Source organism: Peromyscus eremicus, unplaced genomic scaffold (genome assembly GCF_949786415.1).
Source record: "Peromyscus eremicus unplaced genomic scaffold, PerEre_H2_v1 PerEre#2#unplaced_384, whole genome shotgun sequence".
NCBI classification, from domain to species: Eukaryota; Metazoa; Chordata; class Mammalia; order Rodentia; family Cricetidae; genus Peromyscus; species Peromyscus eremicus.
In genome coordinates, this window is record NW_026734620.1 from 251,675 (window position 1) to 279,190 (window position 27,516).

A 27,516-nucleotide genomic window follows, 5' to 3' on the forward strand; every position below is an offset into this window, starting at 1 on the left:
GGGCACTGCTTTGAAAGGTATCCATCCTTCCCTTGGTTAGATGATGAGATTCAAATCTCTGGGTTTAGAATTTTTTACTGTATTGCTATTGTGGGGCATGCTCATGCAACCCTGCACACTTGGAGCTCAGAAGACAACTTTGTGGAGTCTGGATGGAACTCAGGTGGCTATGTTTGCTTGGCAAGTGACTTTATCATCTGTGCCATCTTGTTGACCCCTTCCCCTCCAACTTGTTTTTTTTTTTAAAAGTGAAATGTCAAAAATACTTTATAAATATGTAATTATACATATACTATATATATACACATATGTATATATATATATATATATATATATATATATATATATATGCAAGTACATGCATTTACTATAAAAATACCTTTATTGAGACCTTGAACTCTTCTGTATTCCTGGAGCATTTATTTATCTTATTTTCTTTTTTTGTTTTTTGTTTTTTGAGACAGGGTTTCTCTGTGTAGTTTTGGCGCCTGTCCTGGATCTCGCTCTGTAGACCAGGCTGGCCTTGAACTCACAGAGATCTGCGGGGCTCGGCCTCCCAAGTGCTGGGATTAAAGGTGTGAGGCCCCACTGCCCGGCTATTTTCTTTTTTTTGGAGACACGAGTTTCTCTGCATAACAGCCCAGACTATCTTGGAACTCGCTTATGTAGACCATGCTGGCCTACTCAGAATCTGGCTGCCTCCCAATATTAAAGGTATGCAGCACCACTGCCCAGCCCCAGCATTTTTAGGAGTATTTGAAATGGCAATTTAGCCGGGTGGTGGTGACGCACGCCTTTAATCCCAGAACTCGGGAGGCAGAGCCAGGCGGATCTCTGTGAGTTCGTAGGCCAGCCTGGTCTACAGGGTGAGTTTCAGGAAAGGCGCCAAAGCTACAGAGAAAGCCTGTCTCAAAAAACCAAAAAATAAAATAAAATAAAATAAAAATAAAATGGCAATTTAAATTTGGATCGCTCACATTTTGCCATGGAGCTTATTACATCTTACACAAAAGGTAACTTTTCTTTTTTCTCTCTCTCCCCTCCTCTACCTCCTCACCTCCCTCTCTTGAAGACAGATTCTCGATGTAGTTCTGGCTATGTAGACTAGGAAGGCCTCAGAGAACGATTTGCCTCCGCCTCTTGAGAGCTGAGATTAAAGGCATGTGCCACTACGCCCAGTTTAAAGCTAATTTTTCTTAAGTGCTTTCCACGGGTGAAACAATGCAATGTGTACGTCTATGTACGCACACACAGAGGCAGACAAATATAATCTCAGTATCTTGCAGATGAGAAAACTAAAGCTTACAGAACTTGATTACTTTGACCCAGTTTACAAGCGGCAGTGCAAGTTTAGGGATTGAGCTGGAATTCCAGTTTCCACTCTTTTTTTCCCCTGAACTTCCTCTTCCGGTTCCTGCTTTTCCAGTTTTCACTGGAGGCTAAGGCACTAACTACCAGGAAACGGTCCTTTTCCCTCCTCCCTTCTCCACCCGCGGGTCTCCGCCCAGCCTTGCCTAGGGGTTAAGTCCCAGCGGAGTGCCGGAAAAACCACATTTCCCAGAGTGCACCGCGAGACGGAGTCCTCCAACCAGAGCTCTCCAGACGGCGCCATTTCTGTGGAGGGAGTGGTGGTGCGGCCTGTGAACATGGCGCTGTTCCCGGCCTTTGCGGACATAAGTGAGGCCTCCGGTGGTGGGACATCCAGGAAAGGTAAGCACCCAAAAAGAGTCGAAAGCGACAATCGATGATATTAATGACAGTTTTTCGGGCCCGGGTCTTGGCCTTTTTGTCGGATTTGTTTATCCATTTGTATCCCAGAGTTCTCCGCGGCGCTGCAAAGCCTTCTGGGTCTTGTCTGAAGCTCGGGGTAAAGGCTCTTTCAGGCACTAAGGTGGTCAAGTTAGGGAAGGGTTAACATAGGCAGGGTGAAGTGTTGGGTCTGGGGCTAACATTACCGTATTTTTGGACCTCAGTCTCCTATAAGCTGCAATAAGACAGCTCCATTGCACAGAGAAACCGTTTTCAAACACTTTTAATTGTGGTCAGTGTAATTCTTTTGTTTACTAAACTGTAACCCTCAACAAAGTCTGAGACTGTCTGCTCGTTGCAGCCCATCTAGTTGTCAGCACAGGTTCAGAATATAGAAGTGTTCAATAAATGTGTCCGCAGTGTGTGCACGGATAGTGCAACGTGTTGCATGAACGAAACTAAAAACAAACAGTATAAGTTAGAATGTTAGAAATGTCCTAGATGAGCCACAACTAACAACATCATAAATGGGACATTCCAAGGTTTTGTAAGAGTCAACTTTGCAGTGATCTTCAAGAGGGTAGGATTTGGACAGATAAGAGCATTCAGGGACCTTCAAAGGCCTATGGAACAGAAGCATGAGACTTATTTAGATAAATGTAAACACAACTATTATTCATAATGAAATTAACTGGAGGATAAGTGCATAAGATATATTTAATACTGAAAGTGTAAGATTCAGTTTGAAGGGCTGGTGGCGCACACCTTTAATCCCAGCGTTTGGGAGGCAGAGGCAGGTGGATCTTTTGAGTTAAAGGCCTGCTTGGTCTACATAGAGAGTTCCAGGACAGCTGGGGCTACATAGGGAGATTCTGTTTTATAAAAAAACAAAAACAAAAACAAAAACAACAATAAAATTAACTATATTTTTATATCATATAGCTACCAGTCACTGTTCAGCTTTCTTGAGGTGTCTCTACTTTTTATAATTGGTTTGCTTGTTAGTATCCAAAAGAAATCAGAATTCTCATTGTATTTTACTTTTGTAGACAGGACCTCACTATGTAGCCCTGGCTGGCCTAGAACTCACAGAGATCTGCCTCCTTAGTGTTGGGATTAAAGGCAAGTGCCACCATGCCCAGGCACGTTACATTTTCCGAATGTACCCCTTAGTTCTCATTCATTATAAAACAGTTTCCCCTGCTCTCATATTTTTTCAGATGATTTATTTGTTGAGAAAACTGGTTATTTGTCCTGAAGATGTTTCCCACCAAATCTTCATGTGACATGCTTCTTTATCCCATTATTTCCTCTAAATTGATGATTAGATCTAAAGAACTGATGAACTTTAGGTATACTTTTTTTGTTGTTGAAGATAGCATGTTTGGAGTGCTGCACAAATAATAAGTCATTTGAGGAAGATCCAGTCTTTGATTTCAGTGATATTAGGATTAGACAGTGAATTTATATGTTTCCAACTCTTATCTCTTGGGAAGTTGCCCATTAATCGAACTTTAATTTTTTTTTTAATTTATCTGCATGTGTATCTCTGCACCATGTTTATGCCCAGTGTTCTTGGAGGCCAGAGGAGGGCATCAGATCCCCTGGGACTGAAGTTACAGATGGTTATGAGTCTCCATGGGGGTGCTGGAAATCAAACCTGGGTCCTCTGAAGAGCAGCCAGTGCTCTTGAACACTGAGACATCTCTCCAGCCCCTCCATCACACTTTTATCTAATGATTTTGTGGTGATGATGTTGATTTTCCTGTGACAGGGTCTCACTGTGGTACCCAGACTAGCCTCCAACTTATAATCTTTCTGAATGAACTAAAGAGACTGAAAGAGCATAGGTTCTTCTGACTCTAGAATTTGTATTATGAACTGTCTGATTTTTAAAATTATTTACTTTATTTTTGTGTTACAGTGTTGGGGGTCTTGTGATTTAGACCTTATCTTTGCAGTTCCTGGGCTGCTTCATAGGATGGGTCAACTCCCAGGAAAGCGTCTGCCATCACCACCTTGAGTGCCCTCCATTCTCAGCTCTGTTTGCTGGTGCTTTTTGTATAAGTGAGTTTGCGCTCCCAGCCTCTTTGCCAGAAAGTAGGGGTTCTGATCAAAATGAAAGAACAAACATTTTCATTACTATCATTGCTTATTTGTTTGTATCATCTGCCCTAAAAATGCTGTTTGAGAGGGCACCCCTGGAGGGGTGGCCACTCACCTCTGAGTTCACTTAAACAGATGAGAAGCCAGTGCTACTTTGTTAGGACAAGTTACAGTAATGGATGTTGAACTTGGATATGTTATCCAGTTATAACTGAAGACCTGTTTTTAAAGTTTAAGCTTATTCATGACGGTTTGCTCCTCTGCCTGTGGTGGAGCTGAACAAAGGCATTTTCAGTAGAGATGGAGCAGTAGAGCGCCATAGTAAACTCAGCACAGAGGCATTTCAGTGTTGAGTCCTTGGTGATGAGCCATTACCTTGCTTCTGTCCGAGTTCCCTGAAGGTGTAGGTGCTGTGTGTCCCAGTAGTAGGTAGGCAGGAGGCATGAGTAGCTTTTGTGCAGAATATTTCCCTCTCTCTGTCGAGGTACCTTGCTAGGCTCTCAGCAAGGTCTAGCCTGAGATATCTGTGCTGACCCCAGGGACAAAAGGTTTTTCCTTTTCAGCTCCAGATGCTAGCTTTCCTTGCTGCTCTTCTCTGTAGTACATTACACCCTGCTTAGAGATGAGAGAGAGAGAGAGAGAGAGAGAGAGAGAGAGAGAGAGAGAGAGAGAAAGAGAGAGAATATGTATATGTATATGTATATAATACACTCTGCTTAGTGATTGAAGTACATATATAATACACCCTGCTTAGTGATCTAAGTGTATACATAATATATTACACCCTGTTTAGTCATGTAAGTATATACTTGATTTCTGCCAAGCACTGTAACTTATGAGGTTGGTAAGTAACCATTGAAAAGGACTTAGCATCTGTTTAATAAAATGTCTTTTAATGTTAGATACCTCCAGGATTCTGTGCAATTAAAATTGAATCTCACAACTCAGGTGTGTTATCTGACAGGCAAAGGTATGATTAGGTATAACCATCCTATGAGCAGATGCTATCTTGTCCATTACTGTTTCCCCAGTACCTGGAATTGTGCCTGGGTATGTAGCAGGTCCTCAGTAATGCATTGAATAAATACACAGTTACTGTGAAGAACAGAGGATTATTATATGCTGGCTGCGCTTTATACCTTGAGCGGACTTTTGGAGGAGGTTAGATCTTTTGGATATGAAGATGAAGACAGACTTCACGTCCTCAGTGCATTTTATTTATTCAATGGGTATTTGTTGAGTCGCAGCACTGTGATGGGAGTTAGGAGTGTAGGAGTGGTCATGGCTCCCACCTTCAGGCTGCTTATAGTTCATGAGAGATGGCCAGGGGGAGGAGCTGGAGCTGGAAACGGGGATGGAAGACTTGCAACCACTTGTGTGTGGTTTGCCTGGAAGACTGTATGTATGGACATGTGTGTGTGTGTGTGTGTGTGTGTGTGTGTACACATGTAATATTACACGTGTATGGACATACATACTATTATGTGTTCATGGGTGTTTTGCCTGCATGTATATCTGTATCACATGCATGCCTGCTGCCCTCAGAGGCTAGAGGAGGCTGTCAGATCCCTTGAAACTGGAGTTACAGATGGTTATGAGCTGCCATGTGGGTGCTAGGAGTCAAACTGGGATTCTCTGGAAGAGCAGCTGGTGCTCTTAACCATTGAGCCATTTCTCCAGCCCTGTTTTTTATTTTTTATTTTTTATTTGTTTTAATGGCCAGTTTTTAAAGAAATGGGCCTCAAAGTCACAGAGATCCATCTGCCTCTGACTTCTGAGCTGTGACTGAAGGCATGGGCCACCGTGCCCTCCTTAATAGAATTTGAGTTGGCCCCAAATGTTGTAGGAAGATGGACAAGAGATAATGAGGTCACAATTTGTAAATTGCCCTGACAGCCTTATGTACGTGGCTGGAGAGCTTAGTTGAAATACAGCGTAGTCCCATGGTATGGTGGAGAGCCTTAGAGGAAGAAGGGTACATCCGGGCTTAAACGTGTGCCCTTGGCCACATGACTCACCTTCTGTGGGCCACAAGCTATTGATCTATAAGGGAGAGGGAGTTGTCCAAGGTGCCCAGCCCTCTGAACACTCAGGGCATCCCTACTCTTTTTGTTCTCTGTGTTAAACTTCTCTGAGAGGTTTTGTTTGACAATTTACTTGGCTTTAAAAAAAAGTTCAAAATCTATTTGTGGACAGCATGATGGAAGCATCTCCCAAATGCTTCCATTATTACTCCTGACATTTCATGTGTCTTCATTTAACGTGCTACCAAAGCCACAGCAAGAACGGCTTGTCTGATCAAAATACCGTTTGCCTTCTGAGATGAAGGTCACACTGAGGGTCTCTGCTGATTTGAATTCGTAACCCAGGAGTTTCAGTTCTTTAGAAAGGACTTCTTTCTGTAGCATGAATCTTAAAGAGTCTTATTAATAAAAACAAAACTGGGGCCAGGTTTTTGGGGTGAATGCTGAAAGATCAGAGAGACAGAACAAGCCACAGCCACCTCACCTCACCAGTTCCTCAGCTGATCCTGTTTCCTCAGGCTGGAAGCCTCTCAGTCCTCATCCAAATGGATCTCAGCTGAACTGCTTCTCGAAAGCCTGAAAGCTTAACCAGCTCTAGTTCCTGGTCCTCACGCCTTATATACCTTTCTGCTTTCTGCCATCACTTCCTGGGATTAAAAGCTCACTTGCTGGGATTAAAGGCATGAGTTAAACCATGTCTGGCTGTTTCCAGTGTGGCTTTAAACTCACAGAGATCCAGATGGATCTCTGCCTCCCAAGTGATAGGATTAAAGGTGTGTGTGCCACCATTTTCTGGCTTCTGTATCTAGTGGCTGTTCTGTCCTCTGACCCCAGATAAGTTTATTAGGGTGCACAATATTTTGGGGAACACAGTATCACCACTTCTTTCTCAGTGGCTGCATGTGGCAGATCCTCAGCCTCATCCCGAGGAAGCCTGACCCGTGGTGCTCTCTGAAGGCCTTTGGAGAGTCCCGTCTTTGTCTTGTGTTTCTTCCCCTGCCATCACTGTTTAGAGTGTTGGTGGTGTGAAGAGCCACTGGGATGCGCTGAGAACATCTCTCCCTGCATACTGTTTGTCCCGTCTTTCCCCACTTGTCCTTTGTTTGTGATGGAATCTGATTGCTGTGGAAATACTCTGATCTCAGTGAGCAACAAGGACTATTTTCCCTTAGCTCCTGCCAGGAATGAGGCCCAAGGGAAAAGAACCAGCCTTAGAAGGAGCACGGAGACAGGAGAGAGAGAGCGCATGAGCAGTTGGTCGGTGTTGACTAGATAGGACCTTATACATGACTCACTCCCTTCAGGCTTGGTTCTACATCTGTAAAGTACTGGGATGGTACTTCCCCAGAACTGGCTTAGGAGATGTGGAAGATGGAAAGGCCGTCCCCTTGTCCTGGTGTTGGCCTACTGTGCACACTTCATTAGTTTTTCCTCCTCCCTTTTCTCCTGTGCTTTTTAATATTCCTTTTCTCCTTTGGAATCTTCCCATCCTCATTCCTTTCCTTCCTACACATATTTGTCAATCACCTGCATTGCCCTAGCTGCCGGAAATATGGCAGTAGGTTAGGCAAAGCACCCGTATTCAGGGAGCTGGCATGCTGTCTGTCTCTTTTCATTAACATGCAGTTACCATGAGGGACTAGATTCCAGAATATATAAAGAAGTTGTGGAACTCAATAATAAGAGGACCCTATTTAAAAATGGGTAAAGTATTTGAATAGCTATTTCTTCAGAGATGGTCCAATGAATGGCCAATATGTAAGTAAAAAGATGATGTTATTGTCATAAGGGAAATGGAAACATAGCCACAATGAAATAATATTCCACCTGCTAGGATGATAATTGGAAAGACAACCACAAGTGTTGATTAGATGCTTAGAAATGGAATCCTCCTGTGCTGTTAATGGGAATTGGATGATGCAGCTATTTGGTAAAATACACAGTCTGGCAGTTCCTCGGAATGCCAGCATGGTTTATGATCTGACCCAGCAATTGTCTAAATATCCACCAAGGAGAAGTGAAAGCATTCATGGAGAACTTGTACGTGTAAGTTCTTAGAAGCATTGTTGTAATAGGCACAGAAGAGAAATAACCCAAGTGTCTGCTGGCTGATGAGTAGACACAATGAGTGAGGTCCATCACCAAATGCCATGTATTTGGCAGTGAAATAGAATGATATGATGATACGTGGCTGTAGCTTGAATGAACCTGGCAAACCAGAAAGTGGAAAAAGCCGGTTACAGAACATCACATAGTGTATGAACTTACTTATATGAAATAAATTTGTATGTACCAAACAGGCAGATCTGTTGAGACAGAAAGTAAATAAGTGATTCCATAAGGCAGAGGAGGGCGGCCAGGGGCATGGCTGAGGGCAGTGGAGGAGCAGGACACAACGCAGACCTCTGAGGACTCTTCCATGTGCCATCCCATGCTTTTTTCCCTTCCTTTCACAGTTAAGACTTAGAAAGTTAGAAAGGACTCTGTAGATCTGTAAATTAAGAAGTGTAGAAACAGTCATTGTTAAGATGTTAGAGGGACAGAGGGAAGGCTAGGCTGGTGAAGGCGTTTGTTGCCAAGGATGACCAGAGTTCAATCTCCTGATAATGCAATACAAATTATTTTAAAGAGAATGGGAGCTGGAGAGATGGCTCAGCTGTTAAGAGCACTGGTTGCTCTTCCAGAGGACCCAGGTTCAATTCCCAGCACCCACATGGCAACTCACAATTGTCTGTAACTCCAGCTCCAGAGTATTGGACACCCTCACACAGACATGCACACAGGCAAGACACCAATGCACATAAAATAAAAATAAATAAAGCATTAAAAAAAAGTTAGGAATTATAGATAAGCCAAAGATTTTAAACATTTAATCGCACTACTCAGAAGTAATAATAATTTATGTTTATAAATTTTAGTATTAAAGTTCAACGTTTTATGTTTTTTTTTGTTTGGTGGTTTTTTTGAGACAGGGTTTCTCTGTGTAGCTCTGGCTGTCCTGAAACTCATTCTGTAGAACATGCTGGTCTCAGACTCTTAGAGATGCCTCGTTCTCCTGAGTGCTGGGATTAAAGGCATGTGCTATCACACCTGTCCCTTATATTTTTGTTTCCAAAGAATACTGTTGTAAGAAAAAGTTTGCTCTTGACTGTAGCATGAATCTTAAAAGTTCTTATTAATAAAATCAAACCTGAGGCCAGTTATTGGGGTGATGCTGGAAGGTCAGAGAGATAGAACAAGCCACAGCTATCTCACCTTGCCAATTCCTCAGCTGGTCCTGTTTCCTCAGACTGGAAGCCTCTGTGTCCTCATCCCAATGGCTCTCAGCTGAACTGCTGCTCCAAAGCCTGAAAGCTTAACCAGCCAATTGCTTAACCAGGCAAATGCTTCTAGTTTCTGGTCCTCAACGCCTTATAAACTTTTCTGCTTTCTACCACCACTCCCTGGGATTAAAGGCTGCTTTCTGGGATTAAAGGCGTGAGTCACCATGCCTGGCTGTTTCCAATGTGGCCTTGAACTCACAGAGATCCAGAGGGATTTCTGTCTCTGGATTGCTAGAATTAAAGGCATGTGCAACCACTGCCTAACCTCTATGTTTAATATTGTGGCTTTTCTGTTCTCTGACCCCAGATAAGTTTATTAGGATACACAATATTTTGGGGAACACAATACCACCACACTTGACTACACTAGTGTAGAACATGGAGTGTTTCCTGAGTGGTACACTTTCTTGCTGTATCTTTTTGGATACAGGATCTTGCCATGTTGCAGAGCTAGACTACACACTGTGTATGTAGCTCAGGCTGGACTTGATCTCATGGTCCTTGTCTCTGCCTCTCATGTGCTGGGGTTACAGGCATGTGCTGCCATGGATGACTGACTTTCTAACTTTCAGGAGTTTACAAATGGAATTTGAGGGCTGGTGAGATGGTGCAGCAGGTGAAGGCCCTTGCTGCCAAGCCCGACAACCTCAGTGTGAGTCCTGGGACCCACATGGTAGAAAGAGAGAGAGCACTGATTTCCTAAGACCAGTTGCATTGACATGATCAGACACATTAGACAGTGGATAGAATGCATGAAATCTTGTTAACCTTCAGGCCACATTGGGTATGTGACTTTTGTTCAAGCCACAGCCCAATATTACAAGAGGGTTTCAATCTTAAATATTTAGAATGTGTTAAAGCACCGTGCCCTGTGAAAAATTTTATGGATTCCACTTGGTTTCTGTGGCCTGCCCAAGATACTGGCCTATAATGGGGATGCCAGCTGATAGGATGGGTGGTCTAGAAGGTCTATGGCACTAATGTCATCCATCTTTTCTCTCTCTCTCTTGCATGTGCAGAATTAGACTGGCTGAGCAACCCAAGCTTTTGTGTTGGAAACCTAACGTCTCTGAGCCAACAAACTGAAGAGGTCACAGCCCTTGCTTCTGAAGGGTCACCACTGACAAGGTACTTGACTGACAGGTGGATTTCGCCTTGTGTACTGTTCATAGCCTCAGTGATGCTCCCTAGAAAACCCTGAGATGAAAGAAGTGAATGGAGTTCGTCCTTTTGCTCAGTGACCAGGTCATCTGTGACCATCTTCCCTCCCCTAACTCCTGTGGATTCTGCTCCCCCCTAGTATAGCAGGGGCAAAAGTACATGACACAGTTAGTGCCTGTAATTAGGCCATGAGGGAAATTGCATCATTGTAACTCTCCAGTAACTTCATTGACCTCATTAGTGACCTTAGAATATTGTTAATTTGGATATTTCTTTAGTTTCATTTTCAACACTTAGATAAAAATAGCTGATATAAGATAACAGAGGCTAAAATCTCCTAAGCTCATTGGGGAGCTGGATGACATACATCTTCCCTGACTGTGAAGGAAGGTTTTGTAGACCATTTGACAGAGAAATGTACATTCACAAATATAGACTAGATGGCCTCATTAACATGGTGAAAACCTCATACTCCACATGCAGGGGAAGCCTCTGGAAATGATAGATGATGACCAGGGGGGAGTTCGTAATTGGTACAGTTCTGAGGAAGAAAAACTGTTGTCACCTTTACAAAGGACCGTGACCACAGTTAAACCTTTTTTTCCTCTAGAATGTCCACTGGGATAACAACAGTCCTCTAGTAGTGTCACCAACAGTTTGCTAGAAGGACTGGTAGGTTACTTTTTCCATTACAGCTGTGTACACAGGTTTACAGTGTTAGGATAGTGTCCTCGCCTGTCTTGTTCAATCCTGACGTCTCTAAGGTGAGTTCATCCAGGAAGGTATCGTGTAGTGTACGGGCTAGGAGTGAGCGTTCATGCTTCTTTGCACTTTATTCGTCTATGTGTGATTTCCTCTACTTGTCTTTTGAAAATAATCCCAAAGTTGACTTTTCCAACAGGAGTCCTCTGAAGTCAGAGCTCTCAGATGGGAGTGACCCTAGCAAGACACTCACACAGATAAGCCGGAAAAAGAAGAAAGAGAAAAAGAAAAAAAGAAAACATCAGCACCGCAAGAAAGCTAAGAGGAGACATGAGCAATCGAGCAGCGGTGGGTCTGAGTCGGACACAGATTCTGGGAAGCACAGGTCTTCCAGGAGCCTCAAGGACAGTCAGAAGGAATCTGAGAAACCCAGGTGGGGCGCTGCTTTCAGATACAGGGGCGTTTTAATTGCGAAGGTTCTTTCTTGATTGTTGCCATAGTTAAGACATTTGAATGACTCTTTAATCAGTTGATCAAAAGAAAGGCCTGCTGTGGAGCAGAGACCAGCCTTGAACTCTTGATCTCTCAAGTGGTAGGATTATTGGCATGTGCCACCACACCTGGCTTGATTCTGGGACGTGACATATGTGCCATGAATTGGAGTGCGGGTCCATGCACTGTGGAGTGGCAGGTTCCACTTTTAGAGGGGAGCAGAAGTGTTGTCAATCCTGGATCACGCATGTGCTGCTTTCTCTTTGGTTAAAGTATCCACAGCATTTGAATACCGACTTGCCCTTTTCCTTTCTTGACATTTCTGTGGAAGCTCTGTGTTGATGACCATGGTATTCCCTTCCATAGGGCCGTTACTTATCTCCATACCCCACTCTGCTATCTGCCTTAAAGTCCCTCCTGGAACAGTGTAGGTGCTCACCATAGCTTTTCCTCTGCTTAGGTGAATGTCCTGCTCCATGGAAATGGATATTAGGCGGTGCAGGTGGTATGTGGTGAAGGTACCTGGCTTAGGTACTTGTCTGTTGTTGTGATAAAATACCCTGAGCAAAACAACTTAAGGAGGAACAGTTATTCTGGCTCATTGTTGAGAGTGTAGCCCATGGTGGTGGTGGTAGTGGTGGTGGTGGTGGTGGTGTGTGTGTGTGTGTGTGTGTGTGTGTGTTAGGGCAGCAAGAGCTGAGGCAGTGGCTCAGGTTGCATCAGAAGGGAGAAGGAGATGCCTGCTGCTGCTCAGCTTCCTGCTCCCTTTTCTTCGGTCCAGGGCTCAGGCCATGAGTTTCCAGGCGAGTCTTCCCACCTCAGTGAACCTGGTCGAGAAAATGCCTCACAGGTATTCCTAGAGGCCACCCAGATCATCTAGATGATTCTGTACAGTTGTGTCAGGAGGCTTGTCTCTTAGGTGGTTCTAGAGCTTGTCCATTTGACAGTCAGAGTTAACCATCACACTTTCTGAATTACTACTCATTTAGCTTTTTTTCTTGTGTGTTTAGAAGATAGAAGTCACAATTTTTTTTCTCAAATTGGTTTTTTTCTCAAATGGCACACGTTAAGAATGCATTAATTACTGTGTTTCCATACAGTAAGCACTAAGATATTAGTGAGTTGTGAATGGCTTTCCATGATGTCAAGAAAGTGGGTTCATGGAGGGTAGCACACCATGTGGGACTCTACTTCAGGGGAGCAAGGGACAAATTCCCCAGAGGTGACAGCCACTAATTGTTCCTTCCTTTGTGGATGCGTTTGCTCATTCTGACAGGCTTACCTCCTTTCGTTGCCCCTTAGGGTTTGGTGGAGAAACCACAGCTGTCCTGCAGGCAGTTGTGACTCCCTTCACTGTGGGTTTTAACCCAAGACTTGCCATTCAACAGTTATTTAGTGAGTAGCTGTTCTCTGTCCCTAAAATACCGTTCCCTTTATTCCCTGCCAAGAAGGATCTGGAAGTCTCCAGAATCTTTAGCTGTATCTGGGCAGAGCTACAAAACAAGACCTATAGCCTTATGAACTCTTTTCTTCTAGAGGCCAGAAAACCTCCCCTTCCGCTCTTCACTCCTAGGTGGTTGCATTCATTTGTGTCTGGGCTGAACATCTGCCACAGATTGGTTCCAAAAGACAAGTCAGAGTCTTGTCTTACTGGGAGCTCTTGCCATTCTGCCCTTTTTGTAGGAGTTCCAGATGTACATAGAGCCCAGAAGAAGAATCTGAGACCATGCCAGAGTGATACTGGAGATGCAGCAAGTCAGAGTCATGGCTGTCTTAGGGTAACCACGGCAACTCTTACAAAGGAAACATTTGATTGGGCTGGTTTACAGTTTCAGAGGTTTAGTCCATTATCATCATGGTGGGACATGGGCCGTGAGGCAGACATGGTGCTGGAGAAGGAGCTGAGGGTTTCACATCTTGATCTACAGGCAACAGGAAGTGAACTGAGACACTGGATGTGGCTCGAGCATAGATGAGCCCTCAAAACCCACCCCCACAGTGACACACTTCCTCCCACAGGGCCACACCTCCTAAAAGTGCCACTCCCTGTGGGCCAAGCATTCAAACAGTTTGTGGAGGCCATTCCTATTCAAACCACCACATGGCATTTCTTTCTTTCGTTTGTTCTTTCTTTCTTTTTTTCTTTCTTTCTTTCTTTCTTTCTTTCTTTCTTTCTTTCTTTCTTTCTTTCTTTCTTTCTTTCTTTCTTTCTCTTTCTTTTTTTGGTTTTTTGAGACAAGGTTTCTCTGTGTAGCTTTGCGCCTTTCCTGGAACTTGCTTTGTAGACCAGGCTAGCCTCGAACTCACAGAGATCTGCCTGGCTCTGCCTCCCGAGTGCTGGGATTAAAGGTGTGTGCCACCACCGCCCGGTGGCTTTTTTTTTTTTTAAAGTACTCACTTGTAATAAAATGTTGGAAGACTTTTAAAGTAAGTTAGGTGGGGTAAGGGCAGTGTACTTTAATGTAAAGCCTTGTCACCTTTGGCCCTGTGGCTGTGCCCTTTGCCTGGTGCTCTGGAGTGTCTTAGGGCAGGAATAGTTTCCCTAAACAGCCTTGTTTAGGAAATGCCTCTGCAGTTGCAGTGGTGGAGGTTTGAATGAGAATGGCCTCCACGGGCTCCTAGTTACACACTTGGTCCCCAGCTGGTGACATTGTTTGGGAAGGATTAGAAGGTGTGGCTGTGTTGGAGGACCTGTGTCACTGGGGGTGGACTTTGAGTTTCAAAAGCCCACACCTGTAGCATGAATCTTAAAAGTCTTATTAATAAAAACAAACATGGAGCCAAGTATTGGGGTGAACACTGCAAGGTCAGAGAGACAGAATAAGCCACAGCTTCCTCACCTGGCCAACTTCTCAGCTGGTCTTATTTCCTCAGACTGGAAGCTTCTGTGTCCTCATATCTGAATGGCTCTCAGCTGAGCTGTGCTGCTCAAAACCTAAAAGCTTAACCAGCTAAATGCTACTAGTTTCTGGTCCTCACGCCTTATATATCTTTCTGCTTTCAGCCATCACTCCCTGGGATTAAAGGATCACTCCCTGGGATTAAAGGCTCGCTTTCTGGGATTAAAGGTGTGAGTCACCATGCTTGGCTGTATCCTTGAACAGATGGATTTCTGCCTCTGGAATGCTAGGATTAAAGGCGTGTGCTACCACTGCCTATCCTAAGTATCTAGTGGCTTTTCTGTTCCCTGACCCCAGATAAGTTTATTAGGGTACACAGGTACACAGTATTTTGGGGAACACAATACCACCACACACACCATGCTCACAGTTAGCGCTCGTGCTTGCGCTCTCTCTCTCTCTCTCTCTCTCTCTCTCTCTCTCTCTCTCTCTCTCTCTCTCTGCCTCATGATTGTTGTCTCACAATGTGAAGTCTCAGCTACTGCCCCCATGCCATGCTCCCTGCCATGATGGTCATGGACTCTAGCCTACTGAAATTGTCATCCCCAATAAACTCTTTCTCCTATAAGTTGCCCTGGTTATGGTGTCTCTTCACAACAATAGAAAAGTAACTAAGACAATAGTTACAGACATTTAAATATTTGTATATGTTTGCTTGTTTATTTCCCAGAGCTTCCTGCATAGGACCACTAAGCTGGATCTCTTTCTTTTTTTGTATTTTTTGTTTTAGGACAGCATCTTATTAAGTTGCCCAGGCAGGTCTGGAGCTTATGATCCTCTTGCCTCAACCTTCTGAGTAGCTAGGACTGTATAGGCCTGTGCTGCCAGGTCTGGCTGAAATGAAATATTTCAAAGGAATGCCTGTATCCTTCAGGGTGCTTACTGAGATGGCTTCTCTTCTTGGTGAAGTATCATTTCATGGTTGCTGGTCTTGCTTCATTTTCCAACCCTTCCCCATAGTGAAAGCCCTCTTCTCTTCATGGCCTTTGTGGTTATCTATATCTGGGTGCCTTTGATGTCATGAGGGTTTAACAGGGTTAGCTTGCATATTTCTGAGGATGCCAAATGTTTTAAAGTTCCTTTCCCATTGTCTGATAGTCAAGGAAGTAATGCTGTTGCTGCTGCTGCTGCTGCTGCTGGACACCACTCCATTTGGCTGGAAGACATTCAGACTCTGACAGAAGTCTTCAGGACAGATAAGAAACCAGATCCTGCCAACTGGGAGTATAAATCTCTCTACCGAGGGGATATAGCAAGGTAACCATTGTTGTAGCCCTGGTTTGGTTGCGCGCTCTCTCTCTCTCTCTCTCTCTCTCTCTCTCTCTCTCTCTCTCTCTCTCTCTCTTTTCTCTTAGAAGTAACATCTTTCTCCTTTGGCTTGCTCAGCACTGTCTGTCTGTCTTTCTCTCGTGGATTCTGTTGCATTTTGCCTGTTGTTGAGTTGTAAAGGCACAGGTCTCTTCTATATTCTAAAATGAACGCTTTAGCTGGAAGGTCAGTTTGGGGTAATCTTATCGCTGGCCCATAGCATAGTGCCTGGCCGAGTGGGTGGGTGTTCAGTAAAATGTTTGTTCAGGAGTGAATCTAACAATACCTTATAGTAATTAACTTCGGTAGGGTATCCAGGAACTGTTTTGTCTGATCTGTGTGCCATTTGAAAAGGTGGCAAGAGCATTTTTATTTATTCAGCCCCACACATATGCCACTTAACAAATGACATTTGATGGTAATGCCTTTGTCACATTATTTCTAGCAGACACCAGCAGAGAGTCATAAAGTAGGGGGTGGCATTTGCTGCAGGAATGAATTAGAACTCTTTCTTGTAATCTGTCAAACGTATTGAAAATGTGCAGGGTGGTGCATCCCTTTAATCCCAGCTGCTTGTGAGGCTGAGGTATGATTATCACTCTGAAGAGACACCTAGGCAACTTGGGGAGACTTCTGCCTCAGACAGCAATAATGAAGCAAAATTTGAGTGTTTACTGACTCCCTGTAGACAGTTAGGACTTTGTAGGACTTGGGACATAAAGGACAGAGGCGGGACCCCAGCTCCCAGTTCCCAGGTCTTGAAGATTTAAGCTCTGAGACCTTGGAGATCAGTTTTTGTTTGTTTGGTGTCTGTTTTGAGTTCCCTCTATAGTCCGGGCTGTGTCACACTCACTGTGTATCCCGGGCTGTCTTCACACTCACTGTGTAGCCCAGGCTGTCTCCACACTCACTGTGTAGCCCAGGCTGTCTTCACACTCACTGTGTAGCCCAGGCTGTCTTCACACTCACTGTGTAGCCCAGGCTGTCCTCACACTCACTGTGTAGCCCAGGCTGTCCTCACACTCACTGTGTAGTCCAGGCTGTCCTCACACTCACTGTGTAGCCCAGGCTGTCCTCACACTCACTGTGTAGTCCAGGCTGTCTTCACACTCACTGTGTAGCCCAGGCTAGGTGAGTTTCAGCCTCCATGTGTCACTGCCCCTCCTGTGTACTCATGTGACACTCCCCTTGAGGAGCTGTGCCCATATAAACAGTCCCGCCACAGTGTCCTTCATCCCAGTATGTGAGGCTGTGTTTACCTCTTCCTATACCCTCCCTACCTATTTGATTTGATTTGAGCTGAATTCATTTGAATCAAATGTACTTACAACATCATTCATTGAAGTTCCTAAGTGTGTGTGCGGGTTCCTACTTCTGGGGTCAAGGGGAGCCAGTAGGTGGTTTGATAAGAATCTTATAGGAAACGTATCTTCATTGCGGGAATGTTGCCTTAATTACATCATAAGTTCTACTCAAGATTCTTGAACAAGTGATAAATAAGATGTTGAACAATATGAAAGTAGTTAAATTATGCCTCATCTATACAGTAGATTAGTTTGAAGGCAGTAAAAACTATATTCCTGTGGCTGGTGGATGGCTCAGTTGGTAAAGGTCCTTGCCGTCAAGTCTAACAACCTGAGTTAGAGGCCTGGGACCCCCATGGTGGAAGAGAGAACTGCTTCCCACAGGTTGTCCACTGACCTCCATGTGTGCACTGTGGCTGCACCCTCCCCGCCCAAATGTAATTAGGGACTGGAGAGATGACCCAGTGGTTAAGAGCACTGGCTGTTCTGCTCTTCCAGAGAGGTCCTTTGTTCAATTCCCAGCAACCACATGGTGGCTCACAACCATTTATAATGGAATCTGATGTCCTCTTCTGGGGTACGGATGTACATGCAGACAGAGCACTCATACATAAAACACTTACATAAATAAATGTAATTAAAAATTATTCTTTAAGGGCTGGAGAGATGGCTCGGTGGTTAAGAGTGCTTGCTGTTCTTCCAGAGGACCCAGGTTCAATTCCCAGCACCCACGAAAGAAAAAAAAAAAAGAAAGGAAAAATTATATTCTTTAAGAGTAATTGGGGGGCTGGAGAGATGGCTCTGTAGCTAGAGTTTTCCTGCCTGGCCCACAGTCAGGGCAAATCTCTCTCACCTGTCAGTCCCACAGCCGCTCAGACCCAACCAAGTAAACACAGAGACTTATATTGCTTACAAACTGTATGGCTGTGGCAGGCTTCTTGTTAACTGTTCTTATATCTTAAATTAATCCATTTTTATAAATCTATACCTTGCCACGTGGCTCGTGGCTTACCGGCATCTTCACATGCTGTTTGTCATCATGGCAGCTGGCAGTGTCTCTCTGACTCAGCCTTCCACTTCCCAGCTTTATTCTCCTCCTTGTCCCGCCTACACTTCCTGCCTAGCCAATGGCCAATCAGTATTTTATTTATTGACTAATTAGCAACACATTTGCCATACAGAACATCCCACAGCATGGCTCAGAGGTTAAGAGCACTCACTGCTCTTCCAGAGGTCCTGAGTTCAATTCCCAGCAACCAAATGGTGGCTCACAACCATCTGTAATAAGATCTGGTGCCCTCTTCTGGTGTGCAGGCAGAACACTGTATACATCATAAATAATAAATCTTAAAAACAAAAAATTAAAAAAAAAAAAGTAATTGTATTGTGAAGTGTGTAAAAACAGTGGGGAGGGTTCAGAGCTATATGATGTGTTAAAAAAATGTATACATGTGCCTGTATCCAGAAGTAGGTATCTGAAAATAGTGAGACTTTGTGTTCCCTCACATTTTTATTTACTTTGCTCTAGCAGATGCCCCATGAGCTTCTAGCTCTACTAGTAAAGTTGCTCTGCATGTAATTCCATGGTAATTCCTCCTTTCTACAACCCTTTTCTTCTATCATTATCACACTGGGTTTTTCAGTCTACTCACGTCACTACTCGAGATGCTCTCACAGTGTTCGGACCCTGCAGGATTTAGGAGAACTTGTGTGTTTGAGAAAACATTTCCCTGAATTGGGATTCCCAGCATTGGAGCAGCGATAGAGGTACAAGGCAAACAGAGACGGCATCTGGACAGTGGAGGAAGCAAGGAGGCGGGGGAGCCCGGCTTGCCTGGCTGTCTTGGAGCTGACAAGGTGTGGCATCTCTCCCCTTTCCTTTCCACACAACATTTTATTTTGCAGGATTTCACATACATAGCGAAGGTTGGAAGAATTTTATACTCATGTACTCCTCCAACATTCTGCCTCTGATACCCCTCATGCTTGCTTCCTTACTGTCTGTCCATCAGCCCTTCTGAAGTTTTGATACATTTCAAACGAGCCACAGCCAGTACACTGTCTCCTAGGTATGCATATTAGTAACTAGGATTCAGTAGTTTTTAGGGGTTTTCTTTGGTTTCACATTTACGTGAAATCTAGTCTTGCACGTTGATGAACACCTACACCCCTGTAACCATGACCCCTGTGGCACCCACACATTTCTCCATGCTCCTCTCCAGGTAGCTCACACCTCATGGGTCCAGCAGCATTTGTTTCTGTCATGATTCCCATCCTGTTAGTCTTGTCTGCCTAGAATGTTGTAAGTAGAATTTCACAGCGTGCACTCTCCTGTGCCTGGCTTTTTTCACTCAGTGTGGTGTTTCTGAAATTCAGCGTGTGGCATTTGTCAGAAGTTTGTCTCATGTATTATTTATTCCATTTTATGGCGTTACTGCTGCTTGTTAAGAGTTCGTCTGTTGATGGCCACCTGGACTCTTTCCAGTCTTTAGCTGCTGCGAATATTTGAGTACAAGTCTTTGTGTAGACATATGGTTTGTTTTCTCTTGGGCAAATACCTCGGACTAGAATGCCAGGTCACAGGGTGTGTGTGTGTTTAGAGTTTGAAGGTACTGCCACACCTTTCCCCAGCATGAGCACTCATCACTTTTCCATTCCCACCAGCAACAGATTGGAGTACTGCTTACCGCATATGTGCTGTACATCTTGACAGCTTCAGCTCCCTGGGGTGTGGGGTGTGGGGTGTGCCCCAGCCTGGTTGTATTTGGGCATTTCCTGGAGGGCTACTGGTACCGAGTATTTCATGCACTTTTTGGTTCTGTGTCTCCTTGTGTGAGATGCCGGTTCAGTCTCTTGCCCTGGTTTTAGTTGGGTCATTTGATGACAGTTGTACACAATTTTGTCAGTCTCTGCCTGCATGTTCTGTAAAACACTTTAGAGCCCAGAAACCTCTTTCCCTTTAGAGTAGAAAAGAACCAAATACAATGTCCTTTGACTCACTTCAAAAGAAAGAATCTTAGACCTCATGCTGCCCTCTGAAGCAGCAGGGTATAGCACAGCATTGGGAAGGGGGACCGATTGGCCTGGCAGACAAGTGCTCTGGGTTCCTGGTGTCATTTAAGAGCAGTGTGAAAGGGGATGACACTCTCAGCCTTACTTATCACATAAGGCTGTGATAAGCAAGTGATATAATGTGTGTGACAGACCCTGACAAAGCTTCAGAGAAATACATAGTCGTAAGATCTAGAAGGCACAGTCTTAAATCCATAGAGGTGTTACCAGCGGGTTGAAGACCAGGGAGAAGTCAAGCCAGGCAGAGTAAGGCTGATGGCTGATCTCTTGGGGCTCTTAGTCTGCGTAAGAAGAATTAGGTCCCAGGACGTTCAGTTGTACACAGGGAACAGGACACACATTTTGTCTCAGCTGCTTGTTCTCTTTCTAATCAGGTACAAGAGGAAAGGAGACTCCTGCCTGGGCATTAATCCTAAGAAACAGTGCATATCTTGGGAAGGGGCTTCTGCAGCTAAGAAGCATTCACATAAGCCCCTGGAACGCTATTTTACCAAGAAGAGTGTGGGATTAATGCGCACTGAGGGGATTGCTGTGTGTAGTAACACTGAGTCCCCTTCCTCTGAGCCAGTCACATTTATCCCCGTGAAGGACTCCGCTGATGTGGCTACCCCTGTTGCAACATGGCTGAATCCTCTGGGGATTTATGATCAGTCCACTACACAGTGGTTACAAGGACAGGGTCCACCAGAGCAAGAATCAAAGCAGCCAGCCTCACAGCAGGACAGGGAGAGTGCTATTCTCAAGGCCAAAGTGGAGGAGTTTAACAGGAAGGTGCGGGAGAATCCTCGGGATACTCAGCTGTGGATGGCTTTTGTAGCTTTCCAGGTAAGTGTCACTGGCCTGGTTCTCTTACTTTGAAATGGCAATTCTGATTTTACTCTGTAGCATCCATCCATCCATCCATCCATCCATCCATCCATCCATCCATCTGGTGGTACTGGGGATTGAACTCAGGATCTTGCATATGCAAGCATTCTACCACTGATCTCCCAAGCTCTTCTTTGTTTCATTTTGAGCTAAGGTCTAGGTTGCCCAGGCTGGCCTTGAACTTGCCATCCTCCTGCCTCTGTCTCCAAAGTAGTTGGGATTATAGGCGTGCACCACTACATACACTTGGTCCTGTCCTGTAGCACTTTGAACTGCTCTGAAAAAGCCTGGGCCTGGTTTCTGGTTGGTTGTAGCCTTTGACCTGAGCTTGCTCAAAGTCCAGTGAGGAAGCCCAACCCTCTGAGAAGTACATGCATCGTGTACATACATACATACATACATACATACATACATACATACATACATACATAGAGTAGGAATGCTGTGTGGTTATCTGGGAATGGAGTAAAACTTGAATAGAATGTTTCTTGTTTTAGTAGGGGTTGGGTGTAGGGCTGTGGTTGGAGGGGTTGGGGATGAGAGTAGGGGTGAGTGGCTGTAGGGTTGATGCTGGGAAGGAACCCAGGGCCTCACATGCTAGATAAGCACCGTATCCCTGATTGGGATCTCAGCTCAGGAGTGCAATTTTGAGAGAAGTGGCTGAGGACAAGGCATCCCTGAAGTGCAGACTACACACAGCGAGGGCTGCTCAGGGTCACCTCCCTAGAGGCGAGTGCTCCTGCCCTAGCGCGCACGGCTGCATCTTGGTCATTAGTTTCGTTTTTGAGTAGTTAGTAGATTGTGGCTGTTTGATTGGTACGATTGCTTCTGCCCTGTTCGTCCACTGTGCTAGTTACTGATGGATAAATCTGTGTTAAGAGCCACACAGACGACTCAGTGGTTAAGAGCACTAGCTGCATAATCGTGAGGACCAGAATTCAGATCTAAGTACCCATATAACAAGCAAGACATCTGTGTATACCTGTGACTCATTTCTAAGGGGTGTTTGTGTGTGTTGTGTGTATATGTGTCTGTCTATAGAGAAAAGCAGTTTGCTGGAGAGATTCTGCCTCAGGAATAAGGCAGAGTGTGATAGAGGACAGCTGACACCCTCTTCTGGTCAACTGTTACACACAGGCATGTGTGCCTACGTACATAACATAGGAACACACATGCACAAATAAATAGTAATAAGTGACTCTTTTTTTTTTTTTTTTTTTTTTTTTTTGGTTTATTGAGACAGGGTTTTTCTCTATGTAGTTTTGGTGCCTGTCCTGGATCTCACTCTGTAGACCAGGGTGGCCTTGAACTCAGTAAGTGACTCTTAAAACCCAGAATGACAAGGACAGACAGTTCTGTCTGGAGATACAAAGGCAGAATACACCAGGTGTCACAGGCACCTAAGGAACTGTGTGTTTACTAAAAGGAATTGTTGTAAGAGGTTTATCAATAAAATCTCACTAGTAGCTCAGTTTGAAAGCCGGGAGCCCACTGGGAGTCATGCTAGCTGAGCACTTTCAAACTGAGGAGCACATGTGTGTAGTTTGCATTAGTAAGCTGTTGTTCTTGTTGTTGAGGACGAGGTCATGAGGGGCCCTGGCCTGTATGCCCTTGAGGAAGGAGAGCAGGAGAAGCACCGGAAGTCCCTGAAGCTCCTCCTGGAGAAGAAGCTGGCCGTGCTGGAGCGGGCCATTGAGAGCAACCCGAGCAGCGTGGACCTGAAGCTTGCCAAGCTGCAGCTGTGCGCGGAGTTCTGGGAGCCCAGTGCGCTGGCCAAGGAGTGGCAGAAGCTCCTCTTTCTGCACCCCAACAACACGGGCCTGTGGCAGCGCTACCTCTCCTTTTGCCAGAGTCAGTTTGGCACCTTTTCTGTGTCCAAACTCCACAGTCTGTACGGCAAGTGCTTGAGTACCTTGTCTGCTGTTAAGGACGGTAGCATCTTATCCCACCCTGTGCTGCCAGGCACGGAGGAGGCCATGTTTGGTAAGGAGATAAACAGAAGTGCTTGTGTGGGAGGGCTTTGCTTTTGTTTGGCTTTATGCTTATTTTAGAAAGGTCTGAATTGTCAGAGCAGATTTTTTTATTTCAAGCATTACCACTCTGCCTAATTATAAGAGTGGGTAGGTAGGTGCTAGAGCCCATCCAGCTCACTGGGTGGGTAGGTAGGTAGGTAGGGTGCTGCAGCCCGTCCATCTCACAGGTTGCATGGTTAGGTAGGTGCTAGAGCCCATCCAGCTCACTGGGTAGGAGGGTAGATAAGGTGCTAGAGCCTGTCCAGCTCACAGGGTACATGGTTAGGTAGGGGCTAGAGCCTGTCCAGCTCACAGGGTGGGTGGGTAGGGATGTCTGTCGGCTTCCAGGGTAGGTGAGTGGGTAGCATGTTAGAACTAGCAGAGTTAGAAAAAGATGACTGGACACCTTTTCTATTCACCAAGTAAACTTGTTCCAGTCTTAATTGCTTTGGCTGCCAGTGGTCTTACCTGTTGAGACCCCCAGTTTTAGGGTGCCTGGCAGTAAGTACATGAGTACTTACTACATACAAGTAAGTGACTGGAATTAAATGTTAGTGTTTTTGGTGTGTCCCTCAATGATCTTGGCAGTTGTGAGGTACAGTAGGCAGCATCTTATGTAGTAGGTGGAGCTTCACTCTTCAGCTTGGGTTCTGGATTTATCCTTTATTGTGACAGTGTGCAGATTCTGATCTGGAACAGTGTGCACATTTCTGAACCTGTTTGAGCTTGTTCCTTATCAGGAACAGTAGGCTAACACACTTACTTGCTTTACGAGACCATTGTGACCATGAAGTGAGATAACGTATGATGTACCTGCATATGACAAGCATTTATTTCATTGAACCTTCGTTATTAAGAATTAATTAGGGGGCTGGAGAGATGGCTCAGCGGTTTAGAGCACTTGCTGGTCTTCCAGAGGACCCGAGTTCAATTCCCAGCACCCACATGGCAAGCTCATAACTGCCTGTAACTCCACTTTCAGGTGATCTGACACCCTCACACAGACATATTTGCAGTGTGCATGAAATAAAAATAAATAAATTATATTTTAAAAAAGAGCTAATTATCATTAACATCTAGAGACACAGATGTATTGATTGCTCTAAAAATAATAAGCATTTCCCACATTGACAGAGAGTCTTGTATTTGGGGCTAGAAGGTATAGTTCCATGCATCCATGATACCCTAGGTTTAATCCCTGACACCAAGACTAAATAAATGACAGGGACTTTCCGTTTGAAAAGTGTCTCATTTGATATTATTCATGATATGCTTACATAGCTTAAAGCTACTTAGTAAGTGGAATTAACCCACCATTTAGATGAGCTGATTAGGCTGTTCACTCTTGGCTGAACATTGATGAATGCCACCTAGTGATGGACTGAGTTCAGCTCTTTACCATTGCTCTTCTGACAGTGAGCTTTGAGTACTGGAGGGCTAACATTCAGGCCTGCCTTTTAGCTTATATATATATATATATATATATATATATATTGGTTTTGTTGTTGATATTTGTGTTTTGTGTAGTTTTGTACAAAAATAGAAAAGCTACACTTTGATTATAGTATGTTATTAGTCCTTTTCTTTGTTTATTTAAAAAAAATTTAAGCCGGGCATAGTGGTGCACACCTTTAGTCCCAGCACTAGGGAGGCAGAGGCAGGAGGATCTCTTGAGTTTAGGGCCAGCATGTCTATGGAGTGAGTCTGAGGACAACAAGGGTTACACAGAGAAACCCTGTCTCAAAAACCAGAAAAAAAAAGTAGACTTTTCAGGTTTATTTATATTTATGTGTGTGTGTGTCTGCACATGTGAACAGGTACCCGAGGAAACCAGCATAGGGTGCTAGATCCCCTGGAAGTGGTAGTCATCTAACATGGGTGCCGGGAACTGAACTCAGGTCCTCTGGAAGAGCAGCAAGTGCTCTTAACTGTTGCGCTGTCCGTCCAGCCTGTTAGTCCTTTGAAATCAGGACACTGACGACACCGTGGAGGTGTTGAGTTGCGTTTTGAGAAAAGACGTTTTCTCCTCCGTCTTATCAACAAGACCTTCTCCCTTTTGCTCCTGTGCACAGCCCTCTTCCTTCAGCAGTGCCACTTTCTACGGCAGGCCGGCCACGCAGAGAAGGTCATCTCTTTGTTCCAGGCCATGGTTGACTTCACCTTCTTCAAGCCTGACAGTGTGAAAGAGCTGCCCACCAAAGTACAGGTAGGGCACACTCTGTCTCTCCCAGAAATCCTCCAGTGACCAGGGAGAGTCCCTGAGAGACAGCAGTGGGATGTGCTGGCCAGATAAATGGGGACCCCTGCCCCCAGATACAAAGTCCACGGAGAGGCTCGCTTCCTCCTCACCACCCCTGTTTGAGTGCAGCCTTGTCGCCACAGTTTCGCCACCTTGAGCCGCATGTCACTTTCTCTGTCTCGTCTGGGTTGTGTTGCTACCTCTTCATTAACTAAAATCTCTACTTGAACTGTGGACAAAGTTCCACGTGGGCATTTGGTCATCAGTCCTCATCACGAAGGGGTTCATCTTTAGTTAGGTGACCAGACATTTCCAGTGTTCACTCCATGTGGGAACGTAACCCAGCGTAAGAGCTGTGCGGCTGTGAAAAACAACCACTTCTCTCTGTCCGCCCTCTGCTTTGGGAAATGGGCTGTGGGCAGGTGGTGAGAACATCTGGACTCAAGGTGAGCCCTGGGAAGAGTTTTTGACAAAATCTCACATGAACTGCCAGTGCAGACCATTTTTTATCATGATGCTACCTTTAGACAAAGTTGGGTTAAAGAATTACACCTGCGGCAGTGATGGTGCACGCCTTTAATCCCAGCACTCGGGAGGCAGTGGCAGGAGGATCTCTGTGAGTTTGAGGCCAGCCTGGGCTACAGAGTGAGTTCCAGGAGAGGCGCAAAGCTACACAGAGAAACCCTGTCTCGAAAACAAACGAACAAACAAACAAAAGAATTACACCTGTTAATACTAGTACAACTAATTTTTAATTAGCCTTTATATAAAGCAATTGAAAAGAGTGCTGTGATGCTTTAATTCTGTGCTGTGCTTTTAATTCAGCAGTGCTCTGGGTGCTATGGTGAGGCTCTGAGTCCTCCTGTCCTCCCCTCTGCTGAGGCTCGTGATCTGGGATGAGAACAGTTTCTACTCATGATGGCAGGGTTTCAAGGACCCCTGCTCTGCTGTGTTCAAGCCCCCAGCCATGCCTGGAGGTGTTGAGTCCCAGCAGCACAGTTCCCTAAGCATCTGCATGCAGCTCAAGTAGAGCTGCCTAGTCAGGGTTGTACATTTCCCCTCTAGCCGGGAGATGCCATCACCATAAATGTACTAGTATAAGACAGAACAGGGAGAGCCTGTGGCACTGGTCTGTTCCAGGAGAATAAACAAGCTTATTATAAACATATCATACTCTTAAAAAATCAGCCTTTGCTTGCATACATGGTTTATTTATTTCTTGCTGTACTGGGAATTGAACCCAGGCCTTTACACTTGGTAGGCATTGAGTTTTTGTTTCTTTTGATTTTAATGACTGTTTCAAAAGCCAGTCTGTAGTCTTTCCAGCCCATTTCCTGTGGGTGATTGACACTCATTTGCTATCCAAGGCTGGTGTCAGCACACTCTGCCCTGTGACCCTCATAGGGGTTGTTCCCCTCAAGGCATGTCCGGCAACTGTCAGCCTATGATGTGCTCCCCAGAAAATGGCTTGTTCTCCAAAGGTTCCTTAAGAAAGTTTTCAGTAGAGTAGATTTTTGGCTACCTAAAGTACTGTTGTTGTCGATAACAAGATCAGGAACAGGATGAGTTCCTGTTCAGTGTCCATTTATTCTGTTCCTGGGGATGCCTGCCTGCCTGTAAGGTGCTTTACACACTTCAGATCTCATGTCTAATGACAGCAGGGCCCAGCCTTCAAACGCAGATGGCTTCGTGCCACAGATACCTCCCTCCACACATCTGTGCCTAAGGCATGTATTGAGTTCTACTGTGTGCTGAGCTAGATGATAGGATTAGGGTGAGAGGAGCCCGCCCGCAGTGGTTAGACTGCACCGGTGGGGTCAGAACTGGGAAACGCTTTCCTACTCACTGCAGACCCTTGTCATCAGACCTTGACCAGCCTTTCATAACCTGATCTTAGAAGTCCCTGAGTCCAGCCCACACTTTAGAGCCATATACCAAGGGTAGAGTAATGGGGCTCTGAGGCTGCCTGCTGAAGTAATTCCTTTTTCTGCTTTGCTGTGCATATGGACTAAACATTGGATGTACGATGTTTTAGGGGTCCTGTGCTCCCCAGATAGCCACCTGTGCTTATTTGGCCTGATGACTTGGGAGTCTCGCTTGTGGTTGGCCTAACTTCTGTTATTTAAACTTGAACAGGTGGAGTTCTTTGAACCCTTCTGGGACAGTGGAGAGCCCCGTGTTGGGGAGAAGGGAGCCCGAGGCTGGCGGGCATGGATGCATCAGCAGGAGCGTGGCGGCTGGGTGCTTGTCAACCCAG

The 27,516-nt window shown here is 45.0% G+C and overlaps 1 protein-coding gene across 1 annotated transcript; it reads left to right on the plus strand.

Moving 5' to 3' along the window:
- Positions 1-1,482: 1,482 nt before the first annotated feature.
- Positions 1,483-27,516, plus strand: LOC131901790 (nuclear exosome regulator NRDE2-like; the record flags this gene model as incomplete). Its single annotated transcript, XM_059252865.1, has 8 exons — positions 1,483-1,710; positions 10,222-10,330; positions 11,265-11,498; positions 15,556-15,714; positions 20,516-20,966; positions 22,586-22,991; positions 25,093-25,226; positions 27,396-27,516. Coding segments are annotated over exons 1-8 (1,678 nt in total), but the record flags the coding sequence as incomplete, so codon positions are not given.